Consider the following 15,368-nt stretch of genomic DNA (forward strand, 5'->3'; position numbering starts at 1 on the left):
ATTTAGTTAATTTCAATTTTTTAACTGTTCATATGCCAGTGTTTGTGAATTTTTCTTTATATTTTCAATAATCCGAATTCAAAGTGGGTTTCTTGGGGGGAAAAATTCTGAAATGAATTGAATATTTGGTATTTTATGATCAGGACTGAAGCTGATTAAAAGATTCACGTAAGAAAAAGTAGAAAAAAATATTAACATATACAACTTTTATGCCGTTTTCAGAGAGGAAAACGTCATAAAAGGAAGGAATAGGTTACACAGTGTAAATATAATATATATGCACTGTGCATCGTTTAGTAGCACTCACCCACATGGCACTCTGAACTCCGTCAGCGATAAGCAGCAGTAGCCTGCGGAGGTCTGAGGTATGAAGACATGCCGACGAATACTGAACGCACAAGCACAGCAAAAAAGAAACAGTCAGCGGTGGCCTGTCGTTGCTGCATCCCATAGCAACGATTTCCTTGACAACGTGATCCTCATCGTCAGTCCCATAGGTCAGAGTCAGGCAGTGGCCCTCGGGAGTCTTTAGGAACGGAGGGCCGCCGTCTGGGGACGGTTTGCAGTTTGAGCTCTGGAGGTCAGTGCAGGTTGAGATGCAGGTGTTGCAGAGGATCATTTCTCTGGGGTGGCTCGCTGCAGTGGTGGAAGCGGCGGACAAGCTGGGCTCAGGAGCAAGGCTGATCACTTCCTTCATTTCCATGAAAGAAACAAAACAACATTTAAATTGTCGAAGAGGACAAACAAATCTAGCATATTTGGAGCAGAGTATCGTCTTACCGCCTGCTTCAAACCTAAAGGGTCTTTGAAAAGAAACAGGTAGTGCTGTCCCAACCCGATAACATCGCCCGGGCAAAGCTGGACGTCGTTTCTGAGCACTTCGCCGTTCCTCGTGACCACGGCATCCTGACACGGGCAGAGCGTGGTGGGACCGCCAGCGCAGCGGCGACGGAAGTAGCAGTGTCTCGGAAGAATATCAGTGGCAAAGAGGAGGATGTCGACCTTTGACCCGTCTTCATTATTACTGTGCTGACCAATGACAACGTTTGGGCCCACAAGTAGGTAGATGACAAAATCCTGAGTGGAAAAATAAATGAATAAACTCATTGATTTGTTCCTGTAGGTGTAAATCTTTATTTATTTAGCCATGATAAAGCAAATTACTAGATTTCCTGGAATAATGTTTTCTGCCGTTTGAGGACAGTTCAACAGCTTGGACATACAGCAGTGATATAATATCGCCGTTTAAAAGCCTAGATCAGTGGTGGGTAAACTACGTCTCGTTGGCCACATACAGCCTGTCATTGTCTTAAAGACTGTATTCACTTCCTCTTTTTCCTACAATACTGTGCAGTTATATTGATCCCAGTAAACTACTGTAACAACCTTTGCTAAAGCAGAGTCTATCGTCTCTTTTCACACGTCATTCACAGTCTGCTACTGTCCCGCCCTGTCTGTCAAGTTTTAAAACCCAGTGTTGCCCTTGAGCCAAAAAGTTTGCCCACCCCAGGTCTAGATGTTTAGACAGAAAGCTTAGATGGTTTAGGAACGACTCAAAAAACGTGTTGACCTGGCCTCCAAATTCCCTAGATCCCAAACTATTCAAGTATCTTTGGGATGATCCACAGAGGCCCCTTCCCTCAACCCAAAGGACCCAAAGGCCCCCCACTAACAACATTGTGTTGCCAGACACCACAGGACACCCTCAGAAGGCCCATGTCCATTCTCTGATGAGTCACAACTGTTTTGGAGGCACAAGACCTACGCAATATTAGGAAGGTGGTCATAATGTTCTTCTTGTCGACATCCCAACTGTAAATAAATAAAATTTGACCCACTTCGACCACCCAAATAGCTATGGAAAGGTGAAATGTGTTTAAACGAATGTCTAAACTTCAGCCATTCTGACCATAACTGAGAAAAGCGGGAGATTTTGGATGTAATTTAGAACTGACGTTCATTTCCGCCACCAGCTATGTAGCAACAGTCTCCCTCAGTCAAAGCTTAGCAGTCTGATCATGTGAAGGTATTAGAATTACAGCCTTGATCCAAGCCTGATTAGACAAACAATGTTTTATTAAACTCGGTGAGTGGCAAGCACAATGTGCAGGGATTATTATTTCTGTCATACCCCTTGTGATGGCCGTCTTTTCCAGCTGGACAGATTTAATCGGCCGAATTAATTCACAAGTAAAGTCTCTAAACCTCGTTGTAATAGTATTTGTCAGGGGTGCACGATTATACTCTCATGATACGTCTTTAGGGAGAACAAGTGTGACGCAGTCTAAATCACTGTGTGAGAATAGCCAGCTGTGTGTGTCTGTGTGTGGCAGTTGTCCACCGTTAAAACGGCGCTGGCAATCAGTCAGGAAGCAGTGGCAGGTTTGTCTTTCTCTGTTTCCTGATCAGTGTTTTGACACATGCAGCCTCTAAGTACAGTTCACAGACCTTTCGGATGATGACTATCTCCTCTGTTTCTCTTTGCACTGTGAAAACAGCTTTTTGTCTGTGTGTTTTACAGCGAATGAAAGGCATAACAATGTCCCGCAATAAAATTATTTAATCTAATGCAATCCTCACATGGACATTTTGAAAAGAAGCCAAAATCAGCGTGCAGGAGGTAGAATATACTGTTAGCCCTGCCCCACTTGTCGTTAGCGCGCCGTTATCACGCCGCACATATACACTTTAAGATAACAGCCCTTCATTCCAGGTTTTTAATCTTAGTGAAAGACAAAAAACAGGCCTCTCAGTTCTGTTTGTTGACTGGAAATTTAACCCGTTGGAAGGATGACTGAAGATTTTAACCGCAGGAGCTAGGCGCCGATCGAGTGAATGAAGCTACCTCCATGCTAACTCCGTGAACTGGTACAAAATGCTAATTCCACAATGAGAATGCCATAAATGTTTAATGCTGTTGCCATCAAATGAGACTTGTGAGATTGTGATTATGAACGTAGAGTTAGCTACACAAAATAGCCGGTGTTAGCTTTAACATGAGCTGTAAGTCAGGAGAACACTGCTGCTAGGCAACTGTTAGCGTCTAGATAGATAGATAGACAGACAACTTTATTGATCCCTTTGGGAGGTTCCCGCAGGGAAATTGACATCTCCATCGCATACAGCACTGTCAGACACACATGTACACGAATTATATAGAAAGCAGTGAATAAACCCCAAATACTCTACACCCAGAAAAGAATAATAATAATAATAAGAAGAAGCAACCGAGGCTAACACTTTAGCAAGCTAACAACTTAACGTAGGAATTCATTAATTCACTTATTTTCTGTAACCGCTTGTCCTCTGGAGGACTGTTTTTTCACTGTATCTAGTCCGGCTACTTAGTTTGCATACATGTTCATATAATATACACTGAAATGACACAACATTATGACCAGTGACAGCAGAAGTAAATTACATTGATTACATTACATTCTGCTGGGAAACTTTTGGACCTGGCATTCGTTTGGATGTTACTTAGACATGTACCACCCATCTAGACCAGACCAGACACCCCCACCCCGTAGCAATGACACTCCTTGATGGCAGCAGGCATCCCCATCAGGATGCAGCCTGACACAAACACACTCAACGGTTTAGGAACAACTCAAAAAAAATGAAGAACAGCACAAGGTGTTGACCTGGCCTCACTAGATCCCAAACGGATCAAGTATCTGTGGGACACACTAGAACAAGCCCGATCCACAGAGGCCCCTTCCCTCAACCCATAGGACCCAAAGGCCCCCACCAACAATAATCTGTTGCCTGTTCCAGACACCACAGGACACCCTCAGAAGGCCCATGTCCATTCTCTGATGAGTCACAACTGCTTTGGAGGCACAAGGGAGACCTACACAATATTAGGAAGATGGTCATAATGCTATGCCTCATCGGTGTATATTCATATAGGCAAATAAACTTACTTTCAATGTTACATATCAGCCTTGGACATGAGGCCTGTTCGATGTGTTTGGTTTTTGGTACTTCTTGTACAATCAGCTGGGGCAAGTATTTCACAGTTGATGTAGTAGTCGTGCATTACGCTTTTTTAAAAATCCCACAAAGTAATGTAGCTTTGTGAGCCCTGAAAGTAAAGTTTGATTGATGACACGCCAGCTTTTGCAACGTCAATAAACTGGAGCGCCCCAGAAGAGCAGTGGTCGAAGCCCATAACCACAAAATATGAACTTTGCGGGCCGCAGAATTATAATTATCAGCTGAAAGACGCTAAAACGCTCATTACCTCAGGGATACAAAAGAGTGAGATGACGATAATAGCCCCAACCTCGCCCGCTAACACAATATTTGCAGCAGAATGTTGGTCTGGAGTCGCTCCGCTGGGAACTCATTATGCTCCAGTAAAGCTTTGCCAGGACAGTCCAATTGTTTGTGTGGGCGTTGTGTGGTGACGGACAGAAGAGTAACAGCTGAATATGTTTACAACAAAATGCCTCTGATTGGTTGTAGGACTATCCCGATTGCGTGCAGAGGTATTTTTTTCTGTGTATCGGTTGAAACACGCCCCGTAATGAAATTAAAAATGCGTCTACATTTCACTGAGGGACAGTTTCATTACATTTTTGAAGCATTATTATAGATTTGATTACACAACTGAGAGTCAAGTTAAAATAAACTCCACTTTGAACAGCTACAATGCTGCTTCCACTTTGATGATTCAGGAACAGTAATGCTGTGTACACTATGTATTAGATTATATACTTACTGTATGTAGTAGTGCACCGCAAATTATATATTTAGTAAATGACGGGCCCTTAAGTTAGACTATGCTAGAGGATGCTGGATAGAGATGAGGGTGTGGTAATGGGACTGTACATAACCACAATGTCCACAGTTTGATTTGCATTTCTACTCTCTCATTACTTCTGGTCTCTCTCTCTACTGTCTTCTCTACTGAAGACGAATTGACTATGAATAAAGACGTAAGCAGATAAACAGATAATTTAACATACGTCTGCTGTTGTGTTTAGAGTGTTTACTGGGACTAAACAAGACGCTGCCTTCTTCTATCAAACTTTTTATATTCACAGTTGCACACTAACATGTGGAGAAAGCCAAATTCTGACAGGCATAACTTGCCCCGCCGCCGATGCTAAGCTATGATTGGACGGTCGCCTTTCAGGGCCGGTTGCAGAAGGTGTGTGTTTGGATACCTGTGCGGGGCTGCAGCCCTGCAGCAGCAGCAGGTACGGACAGTCGTGAGGAGGGTGAATGGAGTACTGTGTGGTGTTGTCGTCGCTGCTCTCCGTCTCCTCCCTCTCCGACTCCTCTCCTTCCCGCTCTCCTCTGGGCCTCGGTGGACAGAGGGTCTCTGTTTTGGCCCGTGACCCGCCGTCCCCCTCAGAGGGAGCCGCGAGGCCGTGAATGTGATTCTGTTCTTGAGTTGATTGGGGACGTCCGTAGCTCTGCGCTGCCGCGTGGTTCAGGCTCTCGACTCGATCCCGGCCGTTCTCCTCTGTGCCTTGTTTGGTGTCGATATCCAGGAGGTCCATCTCACTCTTGCTCCTCCACAGTTTCTGGCTCCGACCCAGGGTCCTCTCTATGAGGGTGGAGGTCACTCTGGAGCGGCTCTTCTGCAGCTTACGAGCCTGGGCATTGATACCTAACAGGGAGACGAGCAAACAAATAAGAGGGCTGGGAACGGTGTTAAAACTATAAATTGAGCAGCTATACAAACAATAAAGCACAGGGGTTATGGAACGTGGCAATAGGACAACACCCGTTTTTTTTTTTTTTTCCTGAAGCAAGGTGAAGTGTGTTTGAGCCTGTCGTTTGCACGTGTTGTGTTTATGCCAGAGTCAACAAGGAGAAGCTTCATACAGGAAACAGACCTCAGTGGAAAGAGAGACAGAGCTCATGGAAACAGAAAAAAAAAAAAAAAATTCACCCTCTCAGCAGGCATCCACGAGCTGACGCTGATAGAAGGCCATCACAAGCTGCGCCATTCATAAACGCATAACAGGACGCACTCTTACACCTCGACCGCAGCTGTGTCAACCCCAGCAGGGCCCTCGGATAGAAATGACGAGCGTGGTCCACCCTCCGCCTTCACACCACCATGTAGTGTTTGTGTCAAGCATCTGTGGAAAGTTCTGGCTATTGTTTCTCTTTTGTCTCTTTGTAAATATGAGCGCATCCCGTATTTTGCAGTGTAAAATCTTTATAGCACGCTGCTGCTAACAGTAAAGTATTAAAGCCAGGGCGTGCCACTGGAAGAAGTTCAGTTAAATGAGTTTGTGTCTGCAACATTCATTACATTCAGAGATTTAAAACCCATATTAATGGCAGTAAGAATGAAATGTAAATCCAAATTTGTTGCAGAAATTGAAAAGAAAGAAAGAAAAAGAAACAGCAGACCTATTAAAATATAGTTTGGTTTGTGCGGCTTGGCAGTTTTCCGCTGGAAAAACAGCATGCCAGCAAACCACATTTTTACAGTGAGAACTCTAAGGCTGGATTTAATACTGACAATGCTTGTCTTAATGGTAAAGGGCTCATATTCCAGAGCATGCAGACGCACTGATTCAGGATGTGGTATACCGTGAAGCGATCACTCCCTAAAGCGCCTCGAGGCCAGAGCGTACCAGCCGTGATGGTGTCCTTCTCCTTGGACGTCTTCTCCTCCACCAGGCTCCTCTTCTGGATTTCAAACCTTCTCGCCAAACCCTCCCGCGGTTTCCATAGTGACTGCAAGAGGAGGGGCTTCTCGTGGTCGCCCACCACCCTGAAGCCTTCTGTCCTCCACTGGTGATGTCCGATGGAGCCAATGGTGTCACAGAGAACGTAGGACTCTGCCTCCTCCTTGCCCAGGCCATACCTAGATCACAGGTTGAGCATTAAAGTAACTGTCATACACCGATCAGGCATAACATTATGAACAGGACAAGTGAATAACATTGACCATCTTGTGACAATATAATGTTCTGCTGGGAAACTTTTGGACCTGGCATTCGTGAGGATGTTACTTAGACATGTAGCACCCACCTAGACCAGACCAGGCACCCCCACCCCATAGCAATGACACTCCTTGATGACAGCAGCCATCCCCAGCAGGATGCAGGTTTAGGAACAACTCAAAAAAACATGCACAAGGTGTTGACCTGGCCTCTAAATTCACTAGATCCCAAACTGATCAAGTATCAACCCATAGGACCCAAAGGCCCCCACTATCAACATTCTGTTGCCAGACACCACGGGACATCCTCAGGAGGCCCATGCCCATTCTCTGATGACTCATAACTGTTTTTGGAGGCACAAGGGAGACCTACACAATATTAGGAAGGTGGTCATAATGTTGTGCCTATTAATGGAAATGAATGGATGGTTGGAAACATGATCCAACTATTCAGGGTTAAATTTGGAAACGGTTTGTTCTTCAGCCACTTGAAGGCTGCATGACAAGACATCCCCTGATACAGTAACTTACTTACCCATCCAGTAGACTCAAAGCAACTTTAGCATCCATATGGAGCTGTTTGTTTGTCCTTTTAACTCTGTTTTGGTTTCCGTCTGCTCTACCAGGGAAATATGTCTTTATCCCTCGTGCTACCTTTGGGGTCTCTGGGACCCCGAGCGAATGGACAGACAGATAGAGATCATGCAAGAGGGTAGCACGAGGGATAAAGATGCTAACTGCTATGCTAAGTGGTTAGTCCTGGTCAGGTGTGAAACAAATCATAAAAGGTGCACATGATTTGACCAACAAAAAACCAAAGAATCTCTGCATGTGTGTGTCTGTTCTTTCCTTTCTGCATTTATCGCATCTACTTCACACTTTTGGTGTTTTTGTTTTTTTGTCGTTGCCGGGGTTTCAGGTAAGAGCGGTGTCGAGTTTGAAGTTGTTTGGATGATTGGTCGTTGTGTTACAACAGCAACTAAAGCCGTCTGTCATCAGGAGGCTTCGACCTAAACTGCAGACATGACGTCGGGAGCTGCCAGGAAATCACATGACCTCCACTGCAGGCTTCAGGGGGCGTGGCCAACTGCTATCTGTTATTTCGTCTTTAAGTAAATTCACAAGCTCCCCCATTTCAAACAGCCCTAACAGGACTATTTGAAGAAAGCACTATTTAAAGACATCATGGATGGTGAGCAGATGTCTAACTGTAACAGTAGGTAACTCTGCATCATCAACTGTTGTCCATTTCTTTACTGTCCTGAAATAAAACCTTAAGAGTGAAGCATGATTCATCGTCAGCGGAACCAGATCGCTGAGTGAAGTGTCTTTTTTTGGTCTGTTGTTTAGGGTAGCAGTCCTGGAGAAAGCTGCAAGGTGCAATCTCTGCGCTGGCAAAAACCAAAACGACAGGTTGCAAGAGGATGAAAGGCTTTGTGTAGTAGAGGGAGGCGGTGAAACCAGGTGATTATTCTTTGTGGGTTATCACATAGCGTGAGTGATTTGACCCACTGTCAACATAAAACAATACCTATCAGTGCAGCGCCGGACACCCGAGGGGTCTCCTTAACTCTTGAGTTGCAGAAGTACAACCCTCCCGTTTCCATGAAAAGTTGTGATGAGTGACGTGAAGCAGAGGACGTTATTGTGATCTGATGTGCGATCATTTGAAATACATTTTAGGAGATCGTGGATGGATACCAAGCTTTCTGCGCTGATAAAGGGAAGAAGGACTTTCATGCTGGTTATCAGCACTCGCACGGACAACTTGCACATCTGTGAAGGAGCCATCAGTGCCGAAACAATACGCACGTGTTTTGGAGACGATCATGTCCAGGGCCTATTGAAAACCTTTGCTGCATTAGGAAACACAGAAGATAAGCTCCCCTGAGCTTTCCAGTAGATGAAATTCAATATCGAGCGAGAAAATATTTCACTTTCGAAACTAAAGATAAGGGTCTCTTCAATTCCCGAACACTTGCAGGGTTTTGTTAAGAGAAGATGTGATGCAAGAAAGTGGTGAAAATGCCTCCCAACTTTTGAATCTGGAAATCACTGTACTGTTGTGTTCTGTTTTTATCTACATTTTACACTACATTCTAACTAATGGAAACCTGCTTTCATCTCTTTCCTCGAACATAATCAAAGCAAAATGTTTGTGATATCCGGTTCAACCTGCACCAGCATAGAGAAGAAAATATATATTAAAAGTTATAACGCCATGATGTGCTTCATGCTAAACTCTTCCAAAATGCATGGTGTAGTAGTGACATTAGCTAAACGTCTACCGAAGGAAAAGACCCACGGTTTACTCGTTCCACTGCGAGCTGAATACCGCTCGCATTAATCATCCCATCATGTTTTTGGCTGAAACAAAAGCAAAGACGGACACTGACGCTCCAAAGAGGCCGCCTCAGAGGCAGCACTGACGCTGGCTGCCTCTCCCATAAGTCTGTGGTTTGCTCTTTTCAGAGCCACTAAATAAATAGTACTTGGCTCTCACACACTGTGTGCATTGTACTGCAGTTGCAATAAACAAAACAACGGGTCAAGTTGACTCATCACAACAACAACATCCGCGTGCCAAAGCTTCATGCACAGAAAACTATTCCAGCTGCTTTGATATGCAGACGATATAGCACAGAGGTCCACTGCAGGGGAGGAAGCGCGTGCATGGACTCACAAGGACACACGTACAAAGCAGACACATGTGGCAGGCAGACGCACACACACACACACACACACGGCCAGATAACACATGGTCTTACCGTTCGAGGGCCTCCTTGACGAGCTCTTTGGCACTTGACTGCGTGGTGGCCAGGACACTCTTATAGTGAGCTCCCTCGCAGATTTCATTCCCAAAGATCTTCAGGATTCCCGGGGCGGTTATTTGATTGGACAGCTCAGACGGGTCGTCCTCTATCAGAGCTTCGGTAGAGATCGCTGGACATGGAGAGATGTTTCACTGCCAAGGAAGTGGTGCCAGCGCCCATTTCCACATTTTATTGCGAATGTATCAGCCTTGAAGCCGCGTTAGTTTGACAGCGAGGAAGGGATGCCAGACATGCACAGACGGATGTAATTTACACTGGTTCCTCGATTTCTGTTTAGCAGTAGTGCAATTCAAAACCCAATTAAAGAATCAAACAATTTAAGAATGCATATTGGCAACTGTATATGTATTTAGTACTGTAAATTTCTCTGGATAAATGAGCAGAGTAGCCAAACTATGGTGAGATGTACTACTTGAACATGGCACAAATAACAGGTAGATCTTAAATAGACAACAGAGTGTCTCATTTGTTTGACTTTAAAGTTTAAAGTACTGCACTTTTAAAGATGAATGGTGGTTTTTGGAAAGATGTAATCTCTTGAATGGATCTATTGTCCTACTTTCCCCATGAGTATCTTTTCTGTTGGAGTGTGGCCTCAAAGCCTAAGCTGAGATAACCCTCAGGACACCTTTAACACTTCCTCCAGAGCCGCAACCACCTTACAAATGTGAAAATGCTGCAACCTCGCAATGGCGGCAAAATCCAAACGTGCAGGGATAGAATACAGGCGGTGTGACGTACTGCTTCCCTTCCTGCTTTGGATGGACAGCGACGACCTGAGGCCCGCGGGCAGCGCCATGGAGCCTGAGCCGGAGGCTGGGCCGCCGCGGAGGAAGACGCCCGAGAGGCGGTTGGTGTGGCGACGGATGCGGCTCTTGCTGGGCTGCCTGACGGTCACGGCCTCGGCTGACCTGCAGGTGGAGGAGCTGCTGCTGGATGAAGCTGACCTGAATGAAAGAGAAGGGCGAGGAGAGGGTCCTCTGTCAAGAACATAACCTGAGGAAGTTCAGGAGGAGGATCAGCTGGTGATCAGACCAGAAACACAGCTGACTGAAGAATGGGATGTGTCTCCAAACCATCAGGCACTTCACATCAGCTCATCAGACAACTAGCATCTAATGGCAACACGAACAAAGGAAATAAATGACTAAAAAGGTAATAAAGCTGAGACTAAATGTCAGGATTGGTGTGTACATACGTGTCAGTCCCCGGGACAGTGCCCTCCGGTCTCCTTCACCATGCCACCCTCTGCTCTCTCTCAGCACATGAATGAAATAATGAAGTCCTGTCTAACTCTGGCCAAGCCTCTAAGCTTCTTACCACTATGGTTCAAAGGTTCTCTGCTGTTACGCCACCACTCGGATATGAAAGATTTACATTTCTGATTATTATTATCAGTGTTGGTGGTGAAACTCTGTGGCAGTATGCCATTACAGAGTGGTTTAAATTCATATTTAGAGGACTATCAGAATAACAATAACTGAAGTGATCTTTGATAAAATAATGTGTCTTTATTCGAATTAAATTAAATTAAAGGCCTTAGACTCCATCAATTAGAAGAGGCTGAGTACTCACTGCTGAGAGCCATCACTAGTCTTCCTTCCCAGCTTGACAAACCGTCTCTTTGGGGAAGCCGCAGGTAAACTCGGAGGTCTCGGTGGGAGAGAGCTCAACTCCTTACAGGGATTTGTCAGTTGATTCATCCCTCTCTGATCTCACTTGGGAATCCCGGCTCAGTTCAGACTTAGATGCAGATTTAAATCAGCAGTGATGGATCTTCCCGTGTCCCATTGGGGAGCAGCTCGAGCGATCTAAACGGTTTTCGGTTCATTCCTGAGATGTTCCATCCAGGACAGGCGGCGCAGAGCCACTCTGCAGCTGCTTCTTTTTACGCACTCCGGAACAGGCGCTGCAGATGTTTCCAGCCCTCATCCAGCTGTTGGTTGAGGCTGCTGCGGGCGGGCTGTTCAGCCCAGCGAATGCGGCTCGAGTTACAACTTCACCTCGCACTGTTTCTGGACGCTGGAGATGAATAAAAAACGCTTAAGGCGCTCTGGTGCCAAGCCAGAAACGACCCGGGCAAATGTGTGATAGATACGCATTTTATGATTTATTCCGCGTCAGAGGAGGAAGTGCGCTTCAAATTAATAACGGCCCCCTCTCTCCAGATGTGGGCCGAAAGCGCAGCTGCTTGGAGGTGCCGACCCGCCCATGCACATATAAAACTTTCAGAAACAAATCCCTCACAGATGTCCTTAAAATCCTTATTGGACAGAGTTCCTTTTTGTTTGGAGGAGGACGCTTGGATCGTGTTTGTGCACAGAGGAGCTGTCCTCGTTTGCACCAAGAACTGTACGAAACTAACACCCAAACGTTTTCTACGTCCACGACTCCATCTTCTGGCAGCGCACAGATCTCCACTGAGATGAGAGGATTTCTGTTGAGTAAAACCAGATTCAGTTTGTGTTGAAACAGCATCTGAAAGGTGGTTATTCCACTGGATGATCACTTTGGAGGATGCAGATTGTGGTCTAGTCTAGGTCACTGACTATAAATTGAGCTGAGACAGTCTCTACACTGAAAAGATACAGTGATCAGGCATTACATTATGACCGCCTTCCTAATATTGTATACTGGAAGCCAGGCATGCTGAAGGCCAGGTCAACACCTTGTGCTGTTTTTCATGTTTTTTGAGTTGTTCCTAAACCGTCTTTGTGTGTGCGCCTGTGTCAGGCTGCATCCTGCTGGGGATGACTGCTGCCATCAAGGAGTGTCATTGCTACGGGGTGGAGGTGCCTGGTCTGGTCTAGGTGGGTGCTACATGTCTAAGTAACATCCACATGTCCAAAAGTTCCCCAGCAGAACATTGTAGATGGTCAGTGTTATTCACTTCTCCTGTCAGTGGTCATAATGTTGTGCCTGATCGGTGTACCATAACCATAACAACCACTTTCATATGCTCAGTAATAGTTCTCACTGAAACCACACTGACCTTAATGCACAATATGTGCATTGTCCCCTTAGGTCAAAAGGACTTGTGAGGACTTTTTTTTTTTAATGGCAGTCATACTTTGTATGTTCTCTCTGTACCTTGGATTACTCCCACAGTCCAAAGACATGAATGCGAGGTTAAGTGGTGATTGTGGATTGGCCTTGTTGTGGATGTGAGTGTGAATGGTTGTTTGTCTTTGTGTTAGCCCGGTGATAGATAGATAGAAACCTGGCCAGTATATACGTGCACATACCTGTCGGCTAATGCCCCGGGACCTTCTACAGGTCAAGAGGTTTATCTAATGGATGGATGGATGGATGGACAGATGGATGATCTTAATGCTGTTTGTGTTTGTGTTAGTGACCACTAGGTGGCGTGCTCTGCTCTGTAAAACACCTGAATGAACTGTGACACCCTGAACAGTTTCAGGAAGAGGATCAGCTTTAATGCTGCCATAGTTTACAAGCACAAGCATATAAAAATATAAAATCAGGCTGGTGCATAATTAAATATATGGCATTATATCACATAAAACCTGCACGTTACAGCAATAACAACGTGGGAGCCGTGTGGTGTAAATGCTTGGTCCGTTTTTGGATCGCCTTTCTTTCAGACTTTCATTGAATTAATTTATTTCTGCTTGATTTGATTTGATTTATTTGTGTCAAACCTAATAAGACGAGTTGCGCACCAACCAGTGAGGCTAGAGGGAAATCCCTCCTGGCATTCACTGAGAGGTAAATGGGTTTACAAGGCGCTGGGCGGAGCTGCTCTGGATAGACCCTACTTGTATAATGTGACACTGCTGATACCTGAGGACCTGTGACAGCTCACGTAGCGCAAATACTACACAGGGCATCCCTCACATGTCATGGTGAGTTCACTCTCCCCAGGTCCTCTGCCAGGTTGTTTAATTTACCTGCGCTGGAAAGGATATCCATCTAATCACGGGCGCAGAAGAATCTGCCTGCAGGCCAAGGTCAGCTCTTCTTGGGACGTATAGAGAACAGCGGGGCTTAACGGCCTGGTAATCAGATCCCCTGTTGGACAAGGAGGAGACACCTGCAGCAAGAGGCCTGGAGTCTTAACAAAGCCTTTGCTCCTGGGTGCTTTTACAGCCCATATAGCGCAAATTCTTGCAGTAAAGTGTGGATTCAGTGTCGCTTATGTTGGCAGGACATTTAAGTGGTCTTTCCTAAACACAAAGCTCCCTTTCTCCACTATTATCTCCTCTCCAGCCAAAGACAAAACACTTCTACTGTTTTGCATAATGAGCCAAGACAAGATAAAGCACTGTACGTTTAACTCTTTGTGTGTGAACTTGGTACTCTAAGCTGTATCTGATGTTTTCGTCAAGACTGCTTTATCACACAAGCCACCACCACAACTCAAAGATTAGTGAGAACTTTAAAGGGCATATCTTGGAAGCCTTTATCTCGAGCAGATAAGATCTAAACATTGCTGAGGGCACGCAAGTGCAGCCTCGAACGAACGACTTTCTCGCTGCATGTTCCGTCTTGGATTTTAAGAGGAGACATGGAAAGCGGCCCGAAGAGGCGGTATGACACCCACCCGTTCAGCATCTGAGGCACTTAGCTTGGAGAAATGTTGAATGAACTGCAGAGACACAAGAAGAACAAGTTCCTGTTTCAGAGTTTTACTTAGCTAACATGCAAGGTTGTGTCACCGGGCAGCATACTTGTAAAAATACGTCTCCAAATAGTGCTTCTGTTGAGGGTGTCGGAATTATCAAAACTAAATAATTAGGGTTGTGTACATTCATATACACACAAAAAAAGACAAGACTATATGCACGTATGTACCTTGGTTTTAGGGCAGTACATCAAATAACAATTCTGACGTTCATTTTGGAGAACATACATGAGGCTAATGCTGCTAGCATGCTTTATAGCCGATCAACTTGACTGCCAAAACATTTTAGATGGAACTCTGCGTTTTCTGTTAAGTTTCCTGTCTTCAGGTTTGGGTTGCTACTAGGAAACCAGGATAATCCAAACAAACTCGTGTGCCTGAAATCAGCCGCATACAGTTCAGTGTGTGTGGAAGTGAGCGTATGTGTGAATGCGTATTCACCGCCGAAAGAAGAAATGGTCCGATTCCTGGTTATGGATACTTGGAGAAACTGTACACATGGCAAATGCGTGTCCATGTAATATGTATTTGTGGAAGGGATGGATGAATGTGACCAGAGCTGGGTCGTCCCCGACCTTTCTCGCCGATCCCTGAAAAACAAAAGTCGTTGTGAAGTGGTTGCGAACGAGGTCTCAAATAAGCAGCTGTTAATGATCCCTGGAGTAAGAGAGACATCTGGCCTCTGCATGTGACCCGTCTTGACTGTTTATATGCAGTCATAACCGGGGGCCAGCGGGCTACAGATCTGAGGCCAGTGTTTTCAGACAGACACTAACATTCGTTTGTGCTAACAAAGACCAGATCAGATCTTCATTGATGCAAAGAAGTTCATTGGCAGTGAGGGAAAAGGATGTAGGGATGAGAGAGGTCGAAGGGAAGGGATGAAGGTGGAGGAATGTGTGGATGAATGATGGTAGGGGAACCCGGGGATTGAGACTCAGGGCGGGGACACATCTCAGGAAGCTCCGGCTCC

At 45.4% G+C, this 15,368-nt stretch overlaps 1 protein-coding gene across 4 annotated transcripts in view; it reads right to left on the bottom strand.

The window, feature by feature from the left end:
- LOC311504512 (ras-associating and dilute domain-containing protein-like) overlaps positions 1–12,027 on the bottom strand; it is a 28,124-nt gene extending 16,097 nt beyond the window's left edge. For 2 of the 4 annotated variants that reach the window (XR_014699627.1, XM_084567662.1), the window contains exons 1-7: positions 11,326–12,027; positions 10,492–10,697; positions 9,685–9,859; positions 6,606–6,838; positions 5,175–5,623; positions 781–1,077; positions 308–691 (exon numbers count right to left, since the gene is read on the bottom strand). Coding sequence is in view for 3 of the 4 variants with exons in the window: in XM_084567662.1 (XP_084423788.1) it covers positions 308–691; positions 781–1,077; positions 5,175–5,623; positions 6,606–6,838; positions 9,685–9,859; positions 10,492–10,697; positions 11,326–11,453 (1,872 nt within the window). In the remaining variant the exon portion in view is untranslated. Of the gene's footprint in view, positions 1–307; positions 692–780; positions 1,078–5,174; positions 5,624–6,605; positions 6,839–9,684; positions 10,364–10,491; positions 10,698–11,325 lie in introns of those variants that run through there. The other 2 variants (XM_084567663.1, XM_084567664.1) reach the window with 2 other exon arrangements.
- Between the last annotated feature and the right edge of the window lie 3,341 nt (positions 12,028–15,368).

The sequence above is a fragment of the Chelon labrosus genome, assembly GCF_963514085.1.
Source record: "Chelon labrosus genome assembly, chromosome: 19".
Classification (NCBI taxonomy): Eukaryota; Metazoa; Chordata; class Actinopteri; order Mugiliformes; family Mugilidae; genus Chelon; species Chelon labrosus.